This window comes from Lissotriton vulgaris, chromosome 8, assembly GCF_964263255.1.
Source record: "Lissotriton vulgaris chromosome 8, aLisVul1.2, whole genome shotgun sequence".
Classification (NCBI taxonomy): Eukaryota; Metazoa; Chordata; class Amphibia; order Caudata; family Salamandridae; genus Lissotriton; species Lissotriton vulgaris.
The window spans coordinates 1309019070-1309043663 of NC_141696.1; the positions used below are offsets into that span (position 1 = coordinate 1309019070).

The window sequence follows — 24594 nt, forward strand, 5'->3', positions numbered from 1 at the left end:
CATGGTTTAATCAGCAGGGGCACACGATTAAATAGTGTAAGCCTGACATTAATCCAAATGCACTCCTTCACACAGTCCATTTCTTGCCTCCCCCAGCAAGATCATGTGCAGGATTGGGAGTCGGGTCCTACCAGCAAAACCACCCACCAGACTGAAAGTTAACTTCACCAGTGGTGGCAGCGCGGAAGTGCATCACCCTTCTTTAAAATGTTTTTTTTAAAGTTCTTGTTTTCCACAAAGTAATCATTGTTATATCCAAGGACCTATAGCGCATTATTCAGTCTAATCGTGTTGACTTTTAAGTTATGCAAATGTTATAATATTGTACATTTTAGATTACTTGAACGAAATGTTCTTGATTTGATTCTTTAACAGTTGGTAGAAGATTATAAGAGAAGACTGTTTGTCCCTTGCATTTTGTTGTCCAAAAACATGAAAATCTTGATTTTTCTCACCTGGTGCAGAGAATACTTTTAATCAGGTAGATCCCAAAAGTAAATTCAGATTTTTATGGCATTTGGGAGCTAATATTAGTGTGAACAGACATTTATTTGAGATCTACCTGAGACTATTTACGCAGGGGAAGAAAGCAGAATTGACCAACATTCTGCCTTTGTGAGAAAACGTCTAGAACAGGCGCTTGGACTCAGCCGGAAACTAATGGGTGTTACAATGGGTTTAGGAAGAATGTATGTTCTCTCTCTTTATAGCAATGCTGCTTATTTCTTGAACTCATCTGGTTTGCTACTCTGATCCAGACTCATCGCAAATATTTGCAGTTTCTCTAGATTGAAAAGTGTTCACATTTTATTGTGCCTTTTGCTAGTGATTGGTCAGAATTGCATCATAATATCTGCCTTATGATAACATAACTGTTATCTACATATTTGGAGTAGGATATTTGTGAATACCTAAGCATCTTTAGGGTAAATGCCACCTAATGGTACTGGAAAATAATGGAAATGTTCTGGACAGATGACCTTGAATGATTCGTTGTTGAGTAGAATGTATTGCAGTTGTTAAAACAAAGGCATTTCCATGGTTCCTCTATCATTAACAATCTCTTGCAATTTATTTAATGCTCTCTTTAGCGATTCTGGTGGAAGATGGCGGTTTGAGTTGGCTACAGAAATCATATCAACGAATGAAGGATCAATCTGAGAAAGAGAAGCGAAGTTTGGATGAAATAATCACCGAACGATACGGGGTACGTACGGGGTCATTGTAAGCACTTTTCATGACGCTCATAAAGATTCCATCTGTTCGGAAGGTCCAATAGTTCTCAATGTGTAAATAGCTTATTTTTAGAAATGCTACTACTAGTTATCATTTTCTTTGTTGTCATAAGCCAAAGAGAAAGCTTAGTGATTTAAACACTCGTTCCAAATTTCTCAGAATTCCACAGATTTGAGGTGCCTGGGCATTACCAGAGCTACAACTTTATGGTTGGGTGGCTATGGACAAGAGATTAGCCATAATGATCAATTATCAATTTAAAGAAACAGGGGTGAGTATATATTAACTGTGTATGGGAGTGAGGCCTCTGGCTCTTTCCTGAGCAATAATGATCCAAATTAATACAAAATGGTGAGGTTTAAAGCGCTAGAGGATGCCAAGAAATAGTGGCAGCAGTGGTGAAAAGCTCTTCAAATACCACTAATACAAAGCACTGCCCAGATGGAAACAAGACTTCATTGCCTTAAATATTTTATGATTGTAATGCTCAGAGTGGGCAACATGTGGTCTCACATAGCTTGGAACGATCTATAAATAATCGGAATATAACATGCCCTTTCAGAGCAGTGTCAGTTCCTCCGAGGGGGATTTTATAAATATCCCCAACTAAGAGATTATGTGAAGCAATCAGAATTGCAGTGGAACAAAACTGACTTGCTACAAATACTAAGTAAACCAAAAACGGCTACTTTACAAAACATTAATTCGATCTTAATTTGTTACTTACCGAGTTGTAATGCACAGCTAGCTGAAGCATGGGCCAAGGTGTCTAATAATCCGGTTACAGCTGAGAAGGTAGAGTGTAGTTCTGCTTCAAGTAGTAAATATCTATGCACTGTCGGTATTTTGACTTGCATTGTAAAACTGTTCCATTATACCCCGAGTAGACTACATGTGTGGGAAAGTCGAGCAAATTCAAACTGTCCCAGATGTCTGATGGAGAATGCAGATGACGTACAGATGTTTGCTACTTGTATTAAACTCACGGAATTCTGACAGACTAGAGCTACAAAATCATGAGACATGCTGGTTACGGATATTACTCTCACGTACCCTTTGTATTGTTAGCAAAGGATATATTAAGGCCTAAAATTGCATCCAGTTGTATAGGGTTAAGCTTTGTGGCTATGACAGTACCCAGGTAACGCCGCCCAAATACACATATTGTTGGCAGTCGAGGTACACTGTGTTTTAGACTGAATCTGCGATTTAAAAAATTAAAGGCAGGTGGGCGAGAAAAATAGGTGCAAAAGTATGGGCTAAATGCCATTAACAAACTGATGTGTTTCCTTAAAGAATTCTTTGTCTCCTTTTGTATAGTTTTAAACGGGATATTTAGAACTTTAATATAGCCTTATAGCCCGCCGTAGCGGGCTATACTGGCTATTAAAGGCCCGCTGAATCGTTAAAGGCCCGAGCCGAAGGCGAGGGACTTTAACGAGACAGCGGGACTTTAATAGCCCTGCTACGAAGGGCTATAAGGCTATTAGAACATTCTGCCACTAGAGGGCAGAATGTTCTAACAAATTAAACAAAGGGTTCTCGAAGCTCGAGGGGAGCTTCAAGAAGCCTTTGTAGAACATTGGAATGTTGCTCTGCGGGCCTTTACCGGCCCGTAGAAGCAGGGAGCACTCCATTGTCTGCAATGGAGCTCCCAACATTCCAATGTTCTAATAAGGATGAAGACCGACTTATTTTTGATAACCCTCCCATCTTATTACTATGCATTTGATATATTATAGCCTTATAGCCCGCCGTAGTGGGCTATACCGGCTATTAAAGGCCCTCTCCAGCGTTAAAGGCCCCGAGCCGAAGGCGAGGGCCTTTAACAAGGGAGAGGGACTTTAATAGCGGTATAGCCCATCTACGAAGGGCTATAAGGCTATTAGAACATTCTGCCACTAGAGGACAGAATGTTCTAACAAAAAAACAAAGCCTTTTGGAAGCGTGAGGGGATTGGAATCCCCTCAGGCTCCCTGAAGCCTTTGTTCACAGCCAGAGCTGTGAACAAAGAAACATTGGAATGTTGGAGCTCCAGGCTTATACCAGCCATTATAAGCCCAGAGCACTCCATTGTTTTCAATGGAGCTCCCAACATTCCAATGTTCTAATATACTTACTAATTTCTCTTTTTTATTAACCATTATTCTATAATAGGGAATTAAAAATGTGTTGTTACAATAAAATAATACTCCTCATCAATCTGTTTATTTCAGATAGAAAATCCAAAAACCACAACAAAGCATCATACATATGGCAAAAGGCTAAAACAGCATAAAAATGTATAAGAACACAATGCATAGTGCATAATTATGCTAAAGTGGCATCAATCACAGCACAGATGCCAGTGCACATAAAGAGAAATACACAATAAGGATTGCGCAGACCATTCACAGGCCAATAGAAACCATCTATGAAAGGCATTAGAGACACTGGGAATATGGACACTTATGTATTTCAATAAATATTCTTGAAAGGGGTATCTTCATTATACAGGCCCTCCAACATTTTGCATTTGCAAAATCAGCTTAGGATCGCAGTGGCCACAAAAAAAACAAAAAGGTCTCCCGGCATGGCAAAGATGGGGTCAGCCCCATCACTGCCCCCTGGGTCTTGGCAGTCTGTACTGAGTGACCCAGTGGTGTAGGGAGGGGGTGCGGTGGGGTCGGTGTGGGCTGCCCGGGTGTTATCCCTGAGGGGGTGACTAAATGGTAAAAATGTGTTTTAAACACCTAATTTTGCCATTGTGTCAAGCCGGGGGTGACAAGAACGAAAATAAGTTACTTACCTGTGACTACAGTTATCCAGTATTGGTATCTTTCATAGATTCACATGCCTGAATCATTCCCTGTCGCCGAGGCAGGTGTCTCACAGTAATAATACATACGAAAGCAGTGCCTTAGTAAGAAACTGTAGTAGGCTGACTAGGCAATAGGCCCAAAAGGCCTAAAGCTTAGTAGCCTATCTACCTCATTGTATGAAAAGAACCGAAAAATAGTTCCCATCAATAAGATACCAGCCCTCTCTAGAACCTTTCCAGCAGAGGCAGTTCTTCTCAGATTTTCTTAGCAGAAGTGAGAAGTATGTATCCCCATTAGAGAACTGTCCTGCCGGGGAGGAGAGTGGGTACATGTGAATCTATGAAAGATACCAATACTGAATAACTGTAGTTACAGGTAAGTAACTTATTTTCTTATCCAGTATCGGGGTATCTTTCATAGATTCACATGCCTGAATCAGAATAGCAAGCAGTAAGCCTAATAATGTCGTTTGCGGAAGGTGGGAGACAAGGCGTAAATCTACATATCCCCAACACATCCGGAAGGTTATAGAGCACTAGAATATGTAAATACATGCAAATGCAGAAACCTTCTGAATTAAGATAGTTATAGCCATTTAACCTACTGCATATTAAAAAACAATATTTGACATCCAGAAACATTACAGTGAATATGATCATACTTATACATTATAAATGCAATATGAGAGACATTTAAAAGTCTAACCTTAATAAAGGAGATGTTGAAGAAGTGCTTGTCCCATTGCTGCATCGTCCTGCGATGCAGACTGAAAGCAGTAGTGCTTCGTGAACGTGTGGACATTCTTCCATGTCGCAGCACGGCAAATATTCTCCAATGTGACCCCGGCAAATAAGGCTGTAGAAGCCGATATAGTTCTGGTGGAATGTGCTTTGACCTTTCTGTGCAAAGGTTTGTTGGCTTTATCATGGCAAAATTGTATGACAGAAGACAGCCATCTGGCTACAGTTGCTTTTGTCACGGCTTGTCCTAATGTGGCTTGACCATAAGTGACCAACAACTGATTAGATAATCTAATATCCTTAGTCTTTTGAAGGTAAAACTTCAAGCAACGTTTTACGTCAAGAGAGTACAAAGCTTTTTCCGCCGGTGTAACTGTATCCGGGAAGAAGGTTTTCAGCTTTACAGGTTGGTTTAGATGGAATTGAGCTGGTACTTTAGGAATTAATTTTGGATTTGTTCGTAATGTGACGTAATCTTTAGTGAAATGTAGAAAAGGTTCCGAAATTGTGAAAGCCTGGATTTCACTAACCCTCCGGGCTGAAGTGAGAGCTAATAAAAGTGCCACATTCCAGGTTAAGAACTTGAGCTCGGCCTTGTGAATTGGCTCAAATGGCCTCCTCATTAGTTGAGATAAAACTGTATTGAGATCCCATTCTGGAGTTGGAGGTTGAATTGGACGAAAAACTAGAAAAAGCCCTTTTTAAAAATTGTTTGATAAGTGACGAAGAACAGAGTGATGGTCTGTTAGGACTCTTTCTGAATCTAGAAATCGCAGCGAAATGGACTTTGATAGATGAGAATACTAGACCTGCTTTAGCTAGGGATAGTAAGTACAGAAGGATATCCTCTGGTGGAGCCTGGAGTCGATGAGCATTATTTGTTTCACACCAATGGCAAAAACGCTTCCATTTAAAGCGATATGTCTTGATAGTACTTTGAGCACGTGCTTTAGATAGCATATCGCTACAGTCCTGAGAAATTTTTAGATCCTTAAATTCTAAGAAGTCAGGAGCCAGGCGTGCAAGTGAAGCGATTGTGGATCCGGGTGTAGATTCTGACCTCTCTAACGTCAGCATTGTGAGTGTTGGTTTTAGACGAACCGGACGCTGTTGTGACAACAGGAATAACTCTTGGAACTAATACTGCCTCGGCCAGCGAGGAGCAATTAGGATGAGACTGCAATGTTCCCTCTTCATGTTTTGCAGAACCCTCAGTATTAATGGTATTGGGTGGAAAAGCTTACTCATAAATCCCTGACCATCGCATGGACAGGGCATTCCCTCTTGATCCCCCGGTGAGGAAATCTGCTGGCGTAATAAAGGCATTTGTTGTTCTGTTGTGTTGCAAACAGATCTAGGATTGGCGTGCCCCACATCAGGAAGATCCTCTTCAGCTGTTCTTGTTCCAACTCCCACTCGTGACATCCTGGGAGAGATCTGCTGAGGTTGTCGGCCAGAGAATTCTGAATTCCTTTGACATGTTCTGCTCTGAGGGTTATGCCATGTTTTATAACCCACTCCCACAATTCCTGCAGAGGTCTCATCATTAGCCTTGCAAGCGGCACTAAGCTGATCGCTGAAGAGCACATCCCCAGAAGAGAAGTGAATGTTCGGACAGAAACTGACTTCCTTCTTGAAATTAACTTTGCCAGGCTTTGTAACTTGTTCTGACGATCTTCTGACAAGAACGCCTTGCACAGTTTAGCGTCTAGTGTTGCTTCTAGAAAAGTGAGAACCTGGAGGGGTTGCAACTGTGAGTTGTTTGCATTGAGAGTGAGTCCCAGATTTGAGAATAGATGAAGGCAACTTTTGACAGCCTGTCTCGTAGCCTGCTTTGATGGTCCTTTTAGCAGTCAGTCGTCGAAGTATGGGAAGACTTGAATACCCCGAGACCTCAGAGTGGCAGAGACTGGAGCTAGGCATTTTGTGAATATTCTTGGTGCCGATTTCAATCCGAACCGGAGCACTTTGAATTGAGAGTGGACGCCAGCCACTGTGAATCTTAGATATTTGCGATGTTTGGGATGTATCGGCATATGGAAGTAAGCATCTTCCAAGTCCAAAGAAGCCATAAAGTCCCCTTCGTTGAGACAGCTCAACACATATTCCAGCATCACCATTCGAAAACTCTGCTTCTTCAGAAACTTGTTGAGTTTGCGCAAGTCGACAATCGGGCACCACTCCCCCGATTTTTTTCCTTATGAGAAAGAAACGAGAGTATAATCCTTTCCCTTTTTGCGAGACTGTAACTTTTTCTATCGCATTCTTGAGGAACATGTTTAAAGCTTCTCTGAACAGTAAGTGAAGATGAGGGGAAGGGGGACCCTTGGGCGGGGTCGTAGGTGGCTTCTTTAAGAACTCTAGAGTGTGACCTCCTTGAACAAGGTCGATGACCCACTGATCTGATTTGTTGCCATTGTTGAAAAAGGCTGAGATCTTTGCGCCAACAGGGAGGGGAGAATGTTTGACTGGCGTCCGGCAAAGCTCATTATCTTTTATTTGAGTCACGGCCTTGATTGTTTGACCGTCTTCCTCCGCCCTGACGAGAGAAATTGCTTGAAGATGATTGCCTGTAGGAGGACTGGTAATAAGGCTGCTTATATTGAGATTGGTATTGCCTGTTTTGTTGATTGTGGTAATTTCCTCTAGAGGAAAAACCACGACCTCTTGATCCCCTGAAAGATCCTCTTTTATACTGCAGGGTACCCAGCGATTTAGCAGTGTCCGTATCTGTCTTGATGGTCAGTAAGGCGTCATCTATATGCTTACCAAATAGTGAGTCGCCATCGTAAGCCATGTCCAGTATTTTAGTCTGTAACTTAGTTCTAAAAAAGGTTGCTTTGAGCCATCCCTGGCGTCAGAGAACAGCAGCCCCTGCTAGCTGCTGAAAATTAGTATTAGAAATGTCTAAGGCGCAGTCAATAATTTCCAATGCCGCCCGTTCCCCTTCGAGCACTATTCTCCGTGCTAACTGCTGGCGATCTTCAGGTATAAGGTCTAAGAACTCAGATAATTCTGACCACATCTGGCGGTCATAACGTGCCAAGCATTGGTGGAAAATGTTTTGCCTATCAAATCCAATCGTCTACCCTCTTTATCTGGTGGAGTTGAGATTGGGGTGGATGGATTCTTTGAACTCTGCGGTGCAGTCTGCGAAATTACAGAGTCCGGACGCGGGTGTCCCATAAGGCAAGATGGAGTGTCTGGCAGTGCTCGATATTTCTTTTCAATTCGAGGAAGGACCGCGGGTATAGAGGCAGGTGTCTTCATTATCTTAAGACCTTCCTTCCAAATAAATCTATGATCGGTATTGCTCTGGTGATTCTTGTATAACCTTCTTTGAAGTCTTGAAGAAAACAATCTGAGTGTTTGATAGTAACTGGAAGTTCGAACCGTGCTGCAGCCCGTTGCATAATGTTATGAAAGCTGCCAATATCCTCGGGTGGTGAATCAGACGGTTGCGGCATAGGAGGCAAAGGCATGGGGATTATATATTCATCCCCTGGATCCCCAGGTGCATTATCATTAGGCAATTCACCTTCCTCTCTTTCATCCTCATCTGCTGATGAAGTATTCTGACCCCCTTGCGGTATAGCTTCTACAGGGTGTCTCGGTGAAATAGGATCTTCTTTGGTGGCGTAGGTGTAACCGCCGGCAATGGTAGGTAACATTCGAGTAGTTGTGTAGCTGGGAACCTCTGCCGATAATCAGCCAACATGGCCTGCAAATCTTGGATCCGAGAAGGAGGAAGATGACTTGTTTTTTCCGAACGTGGAACCTTATGTGACTGTCTATGATAGGGCGTAGACAAGTCTTCTTGATAAAAATGTTCCTGGTAGTCTTCCTCTTCATCCTCTTCTTGACATTTTATTTGCAACTCTGACAGATGGCCTGCAATCCCAAAAGGGCCTTCTTCCTACCCGTCACCTTCATCAGATTCCTCTTCCTCTACATATGTCTCCAAGATATGTGATAGTAACAATGGAGATATATTAGTATAGTCTTGCCAATGGTACGTTTTTAGTTGAAATTGGGTGAACGTAACAGGCGACGCTTGAGATACTTGTGGAATCGCTGACCAAGTTCACGCAGGTGGACTTCTAGTCAGTCAGTCAAAATACACTTTATTCGATTTTTGTTAAAATCATAAAAGGACAAGATACAGTACAATACAATTTTTTAAAACATCAATAGATTTGATTACTAATTTATGACATGAGTTATTAATTTCATTTTTCCACATAATTACAATGATTAAAATTACAAATAAGACCAAATTTAAAATTAGATTAAGATAAGGCTTTCCTAGATGTTCTTTTCTTCCTTAATCTGAAGGCAGCTGTTAAGTAACATGCAACGCTAAAGATGGTATGAGTTTCCGCTAATGATTGGAGGAAAATTAGAGCTGGCCTTACTTGGATGAAACCAGCAGCCTTTAGAACAGGAAGTAAATATTTTACCCTCTCACTAGCATACAGACCACAAAAAAAATTTAAAATGGAGGGTGTCCTGAATTGAAAACTGATCACAATCACAGGGTGGTCCATCTTCAGGTTTTGACCACACAGGGAAGTTACCAAGTGAATAATGAATTAAATTCAACCTAAATTATGTTAGCAAGAGTCTGTGGAGTGGGTTGGTAACAATTTTTAAGTATGGTTCCAATGAGGGAGTGGTGATTAAAACTATGTGAGCTCTTACCGAGGGTTTCCTCAGTTCCAACTCCTCTCTCGCCAGACAAGCCCTCTCCAGAAACTCTTGCTTAATCCATCTGATATCTTCCCTCCTGATGTTGATTGGATCGGTAAAGAGTTCTGGTCTCCCAAGCGTGGCGAAAGCAGATCTAATGTATTTCAGCCAGGGTATTCTCATGGCATTATCCCCCGAGATAACATCTTTAAGGATAGCATGATTTAGTGTTAGCTCAGAGTTCAACCATGTTTTAGTCCAGAAAAGAAGTGGGGCTAATTTTAATTTGTCAACAATATAAGGCAAGCCCATTTCCTCATGGATCGTAAAGGTGGGAGTGGAATTGGGGACAGATAAAAATTTTCTAATGAGCCCATTTTCCACCCTCTGGATTGGATCCAGGTTTGCATATCCCCACATAGCAGACCCATACATGGCAATTAGGATACACTTGCTGTTGTATACCTTTATCACTGCCTCCATTGGTTTGGCCCCTAATCTTTTTGTAAAGGCCAACAGGGCTGATGTTGATCGGGCTAGGCTAATGCTCTTTGCCTTAATCTGGGGGACCCAGGAGCCTCTCTGGTCAAAAAGGACCACCAGATACGGAAAAACAGGAACCCTAGAGAGAACCTCACCCTTGCAAGTAAATGATTTTGTGTGCAGCATATTTCCTTTACGGCCTATAATCATAGTATGTGACTTTGTTACATTCATTTTTAAGTCAAGGTTCTCCATAAAGGAGCCAAAGCGGTCCAAAAGGGCCTGTAGACCAATGCCAGTTTGTGCGATTAACACGGCATCGTCCGCGTATAGGAGAGCTGGTATCTGTTCTCCTCCTATACGCGGCACATCAGCCATTCCTGCTTCTAAATATTTCCCCAGCCCATTTATATAAATGGTGAAGAGAAGGGGGGCCAGGATACAGCCCTGGCGCACCCCTTTCTCAGACTTAAAGCTGTCCGTGCACCTTCCGTCCCTAGTGACCCTTATTTTAGCAGTGAGGTCTTGATGTAAACTAGCAATGAAAACTACTAGGTGTTCTTCTATACCCATCTCGAGTAAGAGGGACCATAGCTTGGTCCTGTTCACCAGGTCGAAGGCCGAGGAGAGGTCCATAAAGGCCAGATATACTGACCCCTCCCTGGCCACCGTGTATTTGGAGACCAAAAGGTGCAGATTGGAACATTGTTCGAGGGTCCCCTGTTTTTCTCCAAACCCGTATTGAATATTCGAGAGCCCCCCACGCAGTTCTAAATTTTCCCTCAATTTGGCCAATAAGACTCTGCCCAAGAGGGGAGCCGCTCGCAGCTGACCAGTGCTACCGTGACTCTGCCGTGTATTGCCAGCATACTGTGCCGTGAGGAAAGGAGAAAACCAGCGCCAGGACCAAGTGAGGCTGTCCACACAGGGGCCGGGACTGCGAGTCCCAGGGTTCCGCGCAGGATCATCGGAGCGCACCTGGGTCTCTTCCCGCCCCTGCTCATTTCTGATTGTTTGCCTGCTCCTCCCTGATTGCTTGCCTGTTAAAACAGCTCGCGGCCCTTGCTTCGCGGGCGCCGCTCGCAGCTGACCAGTGCTACCGTGACTCTGCCGTTTTTTGCCAGCATACTGTGCCGTGAGGAAAGGAGAAAACCAGCGCCAGGACCAAGTGAGGCTGTCCACACAGGGGCTGGGACTGCGAGACCGAGGGTTCCGCGCAGGATCATCGGAGCGCAACTGGGTCTCTTCCCGCCCCTGCTCCTTTCTGATTGTTTGCCTGCTCCTCCCTGATTGCTTGCCTGATAAAACAGCTCGCGACCCCCGCTTCGCGGGAGCCGCTCGCAGCTGACCAGTGCTACCGTGACTCTGCCGTGTTTTGCCAGCATACTGTGCCGTGAGGAAAGGAGAAAACCAGCACCAGGACCAAGTGAGGCTGTCCACACAGGGGCCGGGACTGCGAGACCCAGGGTTCCGCGCAGGATCATCGGAGCGCACCTGGGTCTCTTCCCGCACCTGCTCCTCCCCCTATAAAGACATACCCCTGACGCATAGCGGGACGCGTGTGCGGGACGCCGGACGAAGCCCGGACAAAGGGCGGACAGTTTTAGACAGTCCGAGACAGGTAGAGACTGGACTGGGCATGCTATACTGTCCGCACTGGTAAAAAGTCTCCTGGCTAAAGTAAGACCATCTGTACTTTGTCTTATGTACATCGCATCATTGTCTACATTTCCCCTTTTTATTCCCGGTGCATTACTTGTTCGTAACTGCCTTGTCTAAAAATCTGTGCTTCTAACACCTTCATCCAGGATGCCGAAAAAGAACACTACTGTTGTAGAAAACACTATGGATAACTACATGGTTCATGTAGTAAGTAAGATCAACAGCGACAGAAGACAGTCATTGGGTTTAAGCCAATCTCCTATTTTACATCCCATGAGTCCTCCACCTAACTCCCCATGGGTAGAAATTATATCTCAGGAAGTAGGAAACCAAATCCCAGACACTGAAATACATGACAGTGAGTCCCAAAATCATAGCGCTCTCCTAGAGCCTGATAAAGACTCAGCCCATGTCATTGACACTGAGTCCCAGCTTGATGATGATGTTGTACAGGATTCCTCTATACACCTGGATACACAGGCAGACAGCGCAGTTGAAGATCCCCCAGCCCCAGTGCCTTCTGCACGGGCGATTAGGAAATGTAGAAAGACGGTTATAAATCGAGGAGGGAGGAAGAGGGTTGCAACACCTCCAAAAACCAGGGACAAGAGCTCGGGAAAAGGGGACGATAGTACTAAACAGATAGCTGATGATGATTTACTAAGTAGGATAGCGGATATGATTGATAGCAAACTCAAGGCTTTTATTAAGCCGGTGGTGGCCAGACTTGACAAGCTATGCACTGATGTGAAGAAAGTGGGTATGACCCAGAAAACGCTAACGGACGAGTTAACAAACTTGTCAAATATAGTTACCAACTTAGCCAACATTACTAAAGAGCCCAATACTACTGGGATAGCACAGTCCGAGTCACCTAGAGATATACCAGAAACACACAATAACCCTTTATTGTTAAGTGAAGACCCACCTCCAGTTTCAGCTGAAATAGCAAGAAATAATGAAAAAGACCCCCTACATTTTCTTGAAGAAGCCGCACCGCTAGTCTTGGTACTTGCAAATGTTCCATCACTGGCTATTGGCCAGATAGAAACCCCCACTTCACTGACAAGTAAGGCCCTCCATTGGCTGTCTGGTAACATGTTGATGGCCCCCCAAGGGAAACAGCAGCTAGCAGGGGAGGTCAAGTCAGCGAGAAGGGTACCCTGGATAGGACAAAACCCGAAAAAGTTTACTGGTGATTGCGTAATTCTTAATTTTACAGCTGCAGATACATTGCCAAATATCCTACAAAATATATTTCCCCCTCAGCGCAGGAAAGGTACCATTGTCCCTCTTACTTTAGAATTTTTTGGCAAAAAACAACGCAGCATGATTTACCCTAAGACAAATCATGCCCCCTTAAGATTAGCCGGGAACGATACACTAATTGGCTGGGGCATAGCTGCGCTGGACAACAGGTGGGGACACAGCTTAGATAGGTGGGAAAGGCCCCAATTGACATATCATCCCGAATACTGAAAATACCAAGTGTGCAGAGGGTCAGAAGGGGAATAATTTACCGACCTGTCAACTCATGCCCCTAGAATCAACATAAATACACAGAAAGAGAAGACCAGGTCCAGGGGGGTGTGTGTTGCCCTAAATAGTAAATGAAAAACTACACAGGTGCATGTGTGAAAAGAGTGCGTTGGGTCACACTGGGCTGAGAGATTCCCATCAGACCACCCTCGTGGCGGCATTTCATCATATGGGAATAAGCAGTCGCTCCATATCACGCCCAAATCGTCACGTGGCGGAGTATCAGTGGAGAGCGGCATACTAAGCAACAGTCATGCTCAAAGCAAAGTATAAGACAAGTGCAGTGCTCTAGAAAAGGTGATTTATTAAAATCAACTACCTAAACTAAGGGAAGTACCTATGGAAGTTAGTGTAGGTGTCAAGATTAAAAACACGCCTAGTGGTGGATGAGTAAGGCTACACTATGGCGCTGTGCAGGGTGGTCGACTAGTTTCAGCTTAATGGAGCAGTGCTCCAGCTTTCGTCAGGACCTTCAAGGTAGTTAGCTACTGCAACAGGGTGTGATAGGTGTACAAATATAGTAGACATTACTGACAAACATTAAATGTACTTGAGGAAGTCATGTATCTCCCCAAAACTTGGACCCTGTGTGTCCACTGGAGACAGAAAGGGGATCTTCTTCCTGTCGAAAAGACAACAAAAGTGTATGTACCCTGTTACACACATGGAACAACATAACTTCACAGACACCATTAGGACAAAACACACATGCGAGAACAATTTGCGTTCCGCATAACATAGAAGCATACTAGCTCCATCACATGGAGGCATTTCCTCCTAGTGATACTCACCCAGCTTTGTGTGGGTGAAAGCCTCATCTCGCCCGGCAACCGCTCGGGAAATTGAGGCCCCGCTCTGATGTGTGGAAAAGAGGACACAATTAGCGCACAACTCATATGTGTCCAACCCAGTTTGTTTTACACATACAACCCAATAGACATGTGGTGAACACCTCTCTGTCCTGCAATAAGCTACCCCCACCATTGAACCAACTCTAATTCACTTGAAGTAAATCACTAACCCTCAAAGGGAGAGGAGGGCAAATTTAAATACTAGCGCTGCCAAGAGAGGCCATTAGTGTCTCTGTATTTAATATACAACTGACCCTTCTAGTACCATGGACTGTGGCAGCAGAAAAATGTATTTTTGCAGCCAACTAACAAGGACTCAGGTCTAAAAGCATTAAAAAAAGGGGAGGACTGTTAACTAGCAGTGCTCTCTGTATAATGTTAGTTTCTACAAGGCAATGACCCCATAACAGTATCACCACGCTTACCTTTCCGTCGGTACCCATAGCTCAAGGATGAGCGGAAGGGGAGGCACCGACGGATTCGCCTGCTTCATTTAAATAACGGGGCTACTTGATTGCAGAGCCAATAGTAGTGTACATTATAGCCATGCCGCACCGAGTCACCAGAACTCAAGTGCATCCTAGGGGAACCATGTTCACCTGTGTTCGTAGGAATCGAGTGGATAGAAAGGGGCTCGGAACCTGGGAGCGCCGCAAGCCTAGCGCTAATCTCCAAACGCATGCGCAGAGGTGCTTCGGCTCAATACCGGAAGACGCTAACCTCTCGCGCATGCGCTGCGTTGTTTAAAGACGTCTCGGGGATCGATCCAATCACATATAACGCGCTGCCTGAAGCTGAAGCTTGGAATACTTAATCTCAAGCTGAGATATATATTGGAAGCTGAGAAGGGCACTTCATAGTGGTTACCGAATAACAAAAGCTCCAATTACTCAAATTGATTATGTTACAGCATTATTCTGAAGGAATAGCAGGATTATTCTATATAGGAATAAAGACACCTTAGTGCAGTTATACAATATAGAATCAACGTACTGCAGTTACAATATGTAGATGGTATGGGTGGTGAAGACCAGCTGCTGGGGATAACATAGCTTGTACAGTATGTGTGGTGGGGCAAAATGCTCAAAGGGTAAGCACTTGGAACGTAGTGGCCATGGACTACTCGGGGAAATTGCATAGATGCAATATGCTGGCCTTATAGGGAGCTATGGCATAAAAAGGTGTTGATGATGCCAGGCCATCGAAATTTAAATTAAACCAAAATAACAAGTAAAAGGAAGGGATAACTGGGGGTAGGCAGGCAGTGAGAGTCACACTCAGTTGAATTGGGAGAGCTAATGATGTAAACAAAAGATGTGTTTACATCTCTGTATATATAGACCCGCAACCAGAAGTTGCTCTAAATACTGAAAATACCAAGTGTGCAGAGGGTCAGAAGGGGAATAATTTACCGACCTGTCAACTCATGCCCCTAGAATCAACATAAATACACAGAAAGAGAAGACCAGGTCCAGGGGGGTGTGTGTTGCCCTAAATAGTGAATGAAAAACTACACAGGTGCATGTGTGAAAAGAGTGCGTTGGGTCACACTGGGCTGAGAGATTCCCATCAGACCACCCTCGTGGCGGCATTTCATCATATGGGAATAAGCAGTCGCTCCATATCACGCCCAAATCGTCACGTGGCGGAGTATCAGTGGAGAGCGGCATACTAAGCCACAGTCATGCTCAAAGCAAAGTATAAGACAAGTGCAGTGCTCTAGAAAAGGTGATTTATTAAAATCAACTACCTAAACTAAGGGAAGTACCTATGGAAGTTAGTGTAGGTGTCAAGATTAAAAACACGCCTAGTGGTGGATGAGTAAGGCTACACTATGGCGCTGTGCAGGGTGGTCGACTAGTTTCAGCTTAATGGAGCAGTGCTCCAGCTTTCGTCAGGACCTTCAAGGTAGTTAGCTACTGCAACAGGGTGTGATAGGTGTACAAATATAGTAGACATTACTGACAAACATTAAATGTACTTGAGGAAGTCATGTATCTCCCCAAAACTTGGAACCTGTGTGTCCACTGGAGACAGAAAGGGGATCTTCTTCCTGTCGAAAAGACAACAAAAGTGTATGTACCCTGTTACACACATGGAACAACATAACTTCACAGACACCATTAGGACAAAACACACATGCGAGAACAATTTGCGTTCCGCATAACATAGAAGCATACTAGCTCCATCACATGGAGGCATTTCCTCCTAGTGATACTCACCCAGCTTTGTGTGGGTGAAAGCCTCATCTCGCCCGGCAACCGCTCGGGAAATTGAGGCCCCGCTCTGATGTGTGGAAAAGAGGACACATTGTTGTGTCCTCTTTTCCACACATCAGTTGTGTCCTCTTTTCCACACATCAGAGCGGGGCCTCAATTTCCCGAGCGGTTGCCGGGCGAGATGAGGCTTTCACCCACACAAAGCTGGGTGAGTATCACTAGGAGGAAATGCCTCCATGTGATGGAGCTAGTATGCTTCTATGTTATGCGGAACGCAAATTGTTCTCGCATGTGTGTTTTGTCCTAATGGTGTCTGTGAAGTTATGTTGTTCCATGTGTGTAACAGGGTACATACACTTTTGTTGTCTTTTCGACAGGAAGAAGATCCCCTTTCTGTCTCCAGTGGACACACAGGTTCCAAGTTTTGGGGAGATACATGACTTCCTCAAGTACATTTAATGTTTGTCAGTAATGTCTACTATATTTGTACACCTATCACACCCTGTTGCAGTAGCTAACTACCTTGAAGGTCCTGACGAAAGCTGGAGCACTGCTCCATTAAGCTGAAACTAGTCGACCACCCTGCACAGCGCCATAGTGTAGCCTTACTCATCCACCACTAGGCGTGTTTTTAATCTTGACACCTACACTAACTTCCATAGGTACTTCCCTTAGTTTAGGTAGTTGATTTTAATAAATCACCTTTTCTAGAGCACTGCACTTGTCTTATACTTTGCTTTGAGCATGACTGTGGCTTAGTATGCCGCTCTCCACTGATACTCCGCCACGTGACGATTTGGGCGTGATATGGAGCGACTGCTTATTCCCATATGATGAAATGCCGCCACGAGGGTGGTCTGATGGGAATCTCTCAGCCCAGTGTGACCCAACGCACTCTTTTCACACATGCACCTGTGTAGTTTTTCATTCACTATTTAGGGCAACACACACCCCCCTGGACCTGGTCTTCTCTTTCTGTGTATTTATGTTGATTCTAGGGGCATGAGTTGACAGGTCGGTAAATTATTCCCCTTCTGACTCTCTGCACACTTGGTATTTTCAGTATTTAGAGCAACTTCTGGTTGCGGGTCTATATATACAGAGATGTAAACACATCTTTTGTTTACATCATTAGCTCTCCCAATTCAACTGAGTGTGACTCTCACTGCCTGCCTACCCCCAGTTATCCCTTCCTTTTACTTGTTATTTTGGTTTAATTTAAATTTCATTGGCCTGGCATCATCAACACCTTTTTATGCCATAGCTCCCTATAAGGCCAGCATATTGCATCTATGCAATTTCCCCGAGTAGTCCATGGCCACTACGTTCCAAGTGCTTACCCTTTGAGCATTTTGCCCCACCACACATACTGTACAAGCTATGTTATCCCCAGCAGCTGGTCTTCACCACCCATACCATCTACATATTGTAACTGCAGTACGTTGATTCTATATTGTATAACTGCACTAAGGTGTCTTTATTCCTATATAGAATAATCCTGCTATTCCTTCAGAATAATGCTGTAACATAATCAATTTGAGTAATTGGAGCTTTTGTTATTCGGTAACCACTATGAAGTGCCCTTCTCAGCTTCCAATATATATCTCAGCTTGAGATTAAGTATTCCAAGCTTCAGCTTCAGGCAGCGCGTTATATGTGATTGGATCGATCCCCGAGACGTCTTTAAACAACGCAGCGCATGCGCGAGAGGTTAGCGTCTTCCGGTATTGAGCCGAAGCACCTCTGCGCATGCGTTTGGAGATTAGCGCTAGGCTTGCGGCGCTCCCAGGTTCCGAGCCCCTTTCTATCCACTCGATTCCTACGAACACAGGTGAACATGGTTCCCCTAGGATGCACTTGAGTTCTGGTGACTCGGTGCGGCATGGCTATAATGTACACTACTATTGGCTCTGCAATCAAGTAGCCCCGTTATTTAAATGAAGCAGGCGAATCCGTCGGTGCCTCCCCTTCCGCTCATCCTTGAGCTATGGGTACCGACGGAAAGGTAAGCGTGGTGATACTGTTATGGGGTCATTGCCTTGTAGAAACTAACATTATACAGAGAGCACTGCTAGTTAACAGTCCTCCCCTTTTTTTAATGCTTTTAGACCTGAGTCCTTGTTAGTTGGCTGCAAAAATACATTTTTCTGCTGCCACAGTCCATGGTACTAGAAGGGTCAGTTGTATATTAAATACAGAGACACTAATGGCCTCTCTTGGCAGCGCTAGTATTTAAATTTGCCCTCCTCTCCCTTTGAGGGTTAGTGATTTACTTCAAGTGAATTAGAGTTGGTTCAATGGTGGGGGTAGCTTATTGCAGGACAGAGAGGTGTTCACCACATGTCTATTGGGTTGTATGTGTAAAACAAACTGGGTTGGACACATATGAGTTGTGCGCTAATTGTGTCCTCTTTTCCACACATCAGAGCGGGGCCTCAATTTCCCGAGCGGTTGCCGGGCGAGATGAGGCTTTCACCCACACAAAGCTGGGTGAGTATCACTAGGAGGAAATGCCTCCATGTGATGGAGCTAGTATGCTTCTATGTTATGCGGAACGCAAATTGTTCTCGCATGTGTGTTTTGTCCTAATGGTGTCTGTGAAGTTATGTTGTTCCATGTGTGTAACAGGGTACATACACTTTTGTTGTCTTTTCGACAGGAAGAAGATCCCCTTTCTGTCTCCAGTGGACACACAGGTTCCAAGTTTTGGGGAGATACATGACTTCCTCAAGTACATTTAATGTTTGTCAGTAATGTCTACTATATTTGTACACCTATCACACCCTGTTGCAGTAGCTAACTACCTTGAAGGTCCTGACGAAAGCTGGAGCACTGCTCCATTAAGCTGAAACTAGTCGACCACCCTGCACAGCGCCATAGTGTAGCCTTACTCATCCACCACTAGGCGTGTTTTTAATCTTGACACCTACACTAACTTCCATAGGTACTTCCCTTAGTTTAGGTAGTTGATTTTAATAAATCACCTTTTCTAGAGCACTGCACTTGTCTTATACTTTGCTTTGAGCATGACTGTGGCTTAGTATGCCGCTCTCCACTGATACTCCGCCACGTGACGATTTGGGCGTGATATGGAGCGACTGCTTATTCCCATATGATGAAATGCCGCCACGAGGGTGGTCTGATGGGAATCTCTCAGCCCAGTGTGACCCAACGCACTCTTTTCACACATGCACCTGTGTAGTTTTTCATTTACTATTTAGGGCAACACACACCCCCCTGGACCTGGTCTTCTCTTTCTGTGTATTTATATCATCACGAATACCAATATCCAATCCACTTTAACAATCAGTATAATATCCCCACTTCAAACAGGTTCAACGCCCTTTATGGACAGGGAGGATTGGATGGGGTAGAATGACTACCTGATACACCCCTTTCCCCTAGCCGTGGCAATTTTAGACATCAGGGTGTAGAACCAGGATATGAGAATTACCCAATCGTGATGAACGGACTTACTCATGATTTATCTGCCTTGCCAGCCCAGAGAAATTGCTCTACCAATCCACCAGATATATATAATTTCCTAACTAATGATACAACACATAATTCTGCGGTGGGACAGGTGGACAGACAATTAAATGAAATACAAGTTTTTGGAACTGAAGAGGGGTAACACCACTTATGCTCTGATTAATTTTTACAATGCAACCAATCACCTGGGCGACTGTAATATTCAATTTTTATGTGACCTTTTGAGAAAAAATGCTGAGAGATTGTCCCGTCAGTTATTATTAGTTGGTGACTTCAATACACATCCATGTGGAAACCCTGGAGAGACAGTCATTAACCACTTAGGATGTAATGACCTGGAAGGTTTCCACTTTGACCACTCGCGGCGTGGAACAGATCTGAACTCACTAATGAACGAAAACAACATAATCTCTGCAATGTCAACAGTGGCGGACCAAACTCTATTTTCTACCCCCACGTTCAAAGGTCACATTACTGGATCATACATAGACCATATTTTACTATCTGCCGACCTTGCTAATACCGTCCTGAATTTCCAAATCCAAATGAGTATTTATAGTGATCACAATCCTATATGTATTACAATGGGTGGAGGAATTTTTGAACAGCGAAAGCCACGAGTGGATTGTGGGTCCACAAAACATTCAAATGGGAAGCGTCGCCTAAAATGGTCAATGGTGAACCATGAAAATCTATATAAATCTATTAATAACATCTGTAATTCTGAATTTTTATTATGTACATCACTTGTATCAACACCACAACAAATCCTTGCATCCTTTGAGGGAGTTGCAAAAAAAGTAGGATCATTACTAACGGTGACAACCAGAGGGAATATTAATAACAACCCAAAATGGTTTGATAAAGATTGTTCCAAGGTTAGCCGTGAGCTCAAGGTGGCATTGAAAACCAAACCCAGAGACCAGGCACTAATAAAAGCTGCGCGTGCCAGGTATAAAAAGGCCCTCGCAACCCGTAAAAAAGAGGCTGAAAAAAATGTATGGGAGTCTTTACTAGATCCTGAAATATTAAGAAATAGTGCAAAATTTTGGGACACCATAAATAAACCCCTTTTTGATAACCCAACTGACTCCTCAATGGGCACAAATATCGCAGAAGAAGAGTGGGTTAATTACTTCAGTTCTATTTTTAAAAGTAACGAGCTACAGGCGGAATACACTTACATTGTATCAAAGGAAAAACCATTGCTCTTCACAATAAATGAGGTCGAAAAGGGAATCGAAGGGCTCACCAGTAACAAGGCTCCGGGACCGGATAATCTCCCACCCGACCTTTTTAAATCCTGCAGTTCACTATGGGCACCAGTTCTTACCTCAGTAATTAATGCGGCTGTGGTTTCTGGTTGCCCCAAGTCTTGGGGGTATCTACTATCGTACCCGTGTTCAAGAAAGGGGACCGTAATAGCCCCCTCTGCTACAGGCCAATATCCCTAATTAACTCTATTGTTAAAGTAGCGGGGGGAGTAATTTTAAATAGACTGGTCACATGGGCTGACGAAAATAAAGTAATATCCCCCATTCAATATGGATTCAGACCTGATCATTCCACCGTTACCCAGTGTTTGAATTTGTACCGAATTATAGGGAAGTACACTAAGGCCCGGCAAGGTACTGTTCACATGGCGTTCATGGACCTCTCGTCGGCATTCGACTGTGTGAGCCGCGGAGGGCTCTGGACCGCCATGGCGAAAATGGGCGTAGAGCAGAATTTAATTAATTTTCTGGCAGACATGCACTCTGATACAAGGGCAAATGTCCGGTTCACAAAGGATTTAAATGTGACAGAAGAATTCTGTGTGCCTCGGGGTGTCCGTCAAGGGTGCATTTTAGCCCCGTTCCTTTTTAATTTATATATAAACGACCTGGAAGAGCAACTTTTAAGCACAGGAGCAGACTATCCCTATATTGGCCGTAAGGGACTGCCAGTCCTGCTTTATGCGGATGACGCAGTCCTCTTGTCTAGAACCGCTAATGGTCTTCAAACACGACTGAACTCCTTTTTTACATAGATAAAATCCCGTGATTTGAGTATAAATAACTCTAAATCCTTCGTAATGAAGGTTGGCCAAGGCAGTAAAAAATCGACCTGTTTAAATGTAAACGGGGCAAAAATTCCTACTACTAAAACCTTCTCCTACCTAGGGGTCCTATTCGATCACCAAATAAATTGGGGACCTGTAGTCCCAAAAAAAAAAGGGGAGAGGTAATCAGGGCAAATGCTGCTATACTTAATTTTGCGAGAAAAATGGGCAACAGCCCAGTGGCAGCATTACTCCAACTCTACCAGGCCAATAGCATCCTATGAAAGTGAGTTATGGGGATATGTCCCATTAGGGGCACTCGAGACTGTAGAAAATAACTTTCTAAAAAAAATATTAAGGGTCCCTGTTGGAACAGCAAACTTTTCCGTACACGAGGAGCTAGGAATACCATTCCTATGTGACAAAATAGCAGTAAAACCCTTAGTATGCTGGCTACAATGCTGGACAAATAGTGATGTCTCCCTTACCCAGCTAATACTGAGGGAAGCACTAACATGGGAAAACAGATTTAAGGTCCCCTGGCTAAGATATCTAGACAATTGTTTTAGGGAAATTGGGCGCCCTGAACTTTTTTTCAAACCCGAACTCCATCACGAAACAGGATGTTATGTCTGTGAAGAAGGCCTTTATTACTCTACGCTATCTAGACAGGGAGGCCGGTGAAATAACGAAGGGAAGCGTACGTAAACATGTGATACTAAAAACAACCATATTCATGGAACCGTACCTGTCATGGCCAATGACAGGTTACGATCGCTTCCTGTTGACAAGATTCAGGCTGGACTTGTTTCACTTATTGCTGGCCGTGCCAAAGGGAGCTCATCGTGGTCAAGTGTTGCCGGCTTGCGGTTGCGACGAAAAGTCTCCGCAAGACCTGGCACACTTTTTATTCTTCTTCTCATTTTATGATACTCCACGCAGGCTCTTTATAAAACCCTGTCTTAAAAAATTGCATTTCACCCAATACAGACCAGCACTCTATTATTTGCAGATGTTAGGGTGGGACTGCACTTTATTTGTGTGTAGTTTTTAAAAAGTGGCTCTTAAATTTAGAAAAAGCATGGAGGGTTAACTGCTTTTGTAATTTGATACATTTTTAGCTAAACCAATTTTATTTTTATTATGACTGTTCAATTAATTCTAGAGTGTATGCCTTGCCTGTAAAAATTCGTTTTTTATCCTTATAATTACAGATGCTAAACATAATCAAGTCATTTTTTAAAACCTTTTCATGTAATCATGTGTTAATATATGTTTTGTTTGTAACACTTTTATGGTTGTTTTTTTAAATAACCGAATAAAATTATTTGATTGATTGATTGACTCTGCCCAAGATCTTGAAGGCAGAGTCAATAAGGGAAATGGGGCGATAACACCCTGGGTCCTCCCGGTTTCCCTTTTTAAAAATGGGTACGATGATGGATGTTGCCCATGTTTCGGGGAAGATTCCTTCATTTATTGCCCCAAAGACTCTAGCTAGCACTCTGGACCAAAGTGTCGGACAGTATTTAAAAAAGTCCGCCGGCACACCATCGGGGCCAGGCGCCTTATTTTTTGTAGACTCCATTATAGCTTTGTGGACCTCCTCCTCAGTAAACTCTACTGTAGCTAAATAATGGTCCATCTCCATTGTACCTACTGTTTCATTACCTCCAAATACGTTGCTAAAATGCTGCACCCACTTCTCATCAGGAATCACACAATCAGTGACCGTATTATCATCCCCCGAAAAGAAAGAATGATTTATAATGTCCCAAAATGGTTTACTGTCTCGAAGGACATCTATAGTAAGGAGGTCATTCCATGCATTATTTTTAATCTCATTTTTCCTTGCCTTGATATTTGCTTTATAATCCCGCCTCAAGTTTGAAATTACAACCTTGTCTCTTACCTTGGCCTTTACGGCCTGTTTCAGAGCTCTATAGGACCGTGAGCATTTAGTGTCGAACCATTTATGAGGCTTTGTAGGGAACTGTAATAAGGGTTTTGTGAGGTCCCTGGCGGTTTGTGCACAGATGGAATCAAAAGCTGCTATGATTTGGGGGTTTGGAGTGGTATAATCCATAGAAATTTCCAGTGATCCCTCAATTTTGGGCAGTAAAGTGTCCATAAACGTTTCCTCCACAACCCTACCCCATTTAAGCCGTCTGCCCTGGTCACTGGGCACCGCCATGGTGCAAACCCGGGGTTGTCCCACTTGTTTGCGCCATAAATCACTCCAGTGTAACTCCACCGACAGAGGATTATGATCGCTATGGGGTGAGGCAGATGCCTTATAATCTTTCACCTTTGAAATAAGGCCTGGGGAAATTAATATGTAGTCGATAACCGACCCATTTGTCGAGCCTTTATAAGTGTGTACCATCTCATTTATTCCTGTGTTGAATGGTTCATACATGTTAAAACTAGCTAGCAATAGTTCAAGCGCCTCCCCTGTTTTGGTATGTTCAAAGTGAGGGGTGTCTGCTCCGTTAGGGGCCTGTAAAACACCTGAGTGGCACAGTACTTTACATTGGTGACTGTTAAAATCTCCCATCAAAAGGATCTCAAAAGGAATATGTGTATTTTGACTATAATTATTCAAGAAGTTCTCCAGGTGGTCCACATGATCAGTTTCTGTTTGTCCTCCCCATGCATTATAAAAATTGATTACGAGTAGGGTGCACCCTGGGGAAACTGTCCATTCTATTGTCAAGATATTGGGCGAACCTGAATCCAACTGATTAAAAGACCCCGCTAGCTCTAAAGAGAAGAGTAAAGTAAGCCCCCCTTTTCGCTCTACCTGCATTGCTTGGGATGGCTGGTACTGTGAAACTTGAG

General features: G+C 43.7%; 1 protein-coding gene across 1 annotated transcript in view; it reads left to right on the forward strand.

Moving 5' to 3' along the window:
• The window catches only part of CWF19L2 (CWF19 like cell cycle control factor 2), a 1214198-nt gene that overhangs the window by 325745 nt on the left and 863859 nt on the right, over positions 1-24594 (forward strand). The window contains exon 7 of the mRNA XM_086935247.1: positions 1092-1207. Within this exon, the coding sequence (XP_086791373.1) occupies positions 1092-1207 (116 nt within the window). The remainder of the gene's footprint in view (positions 1-1091; positions 1208-24594) is intronic.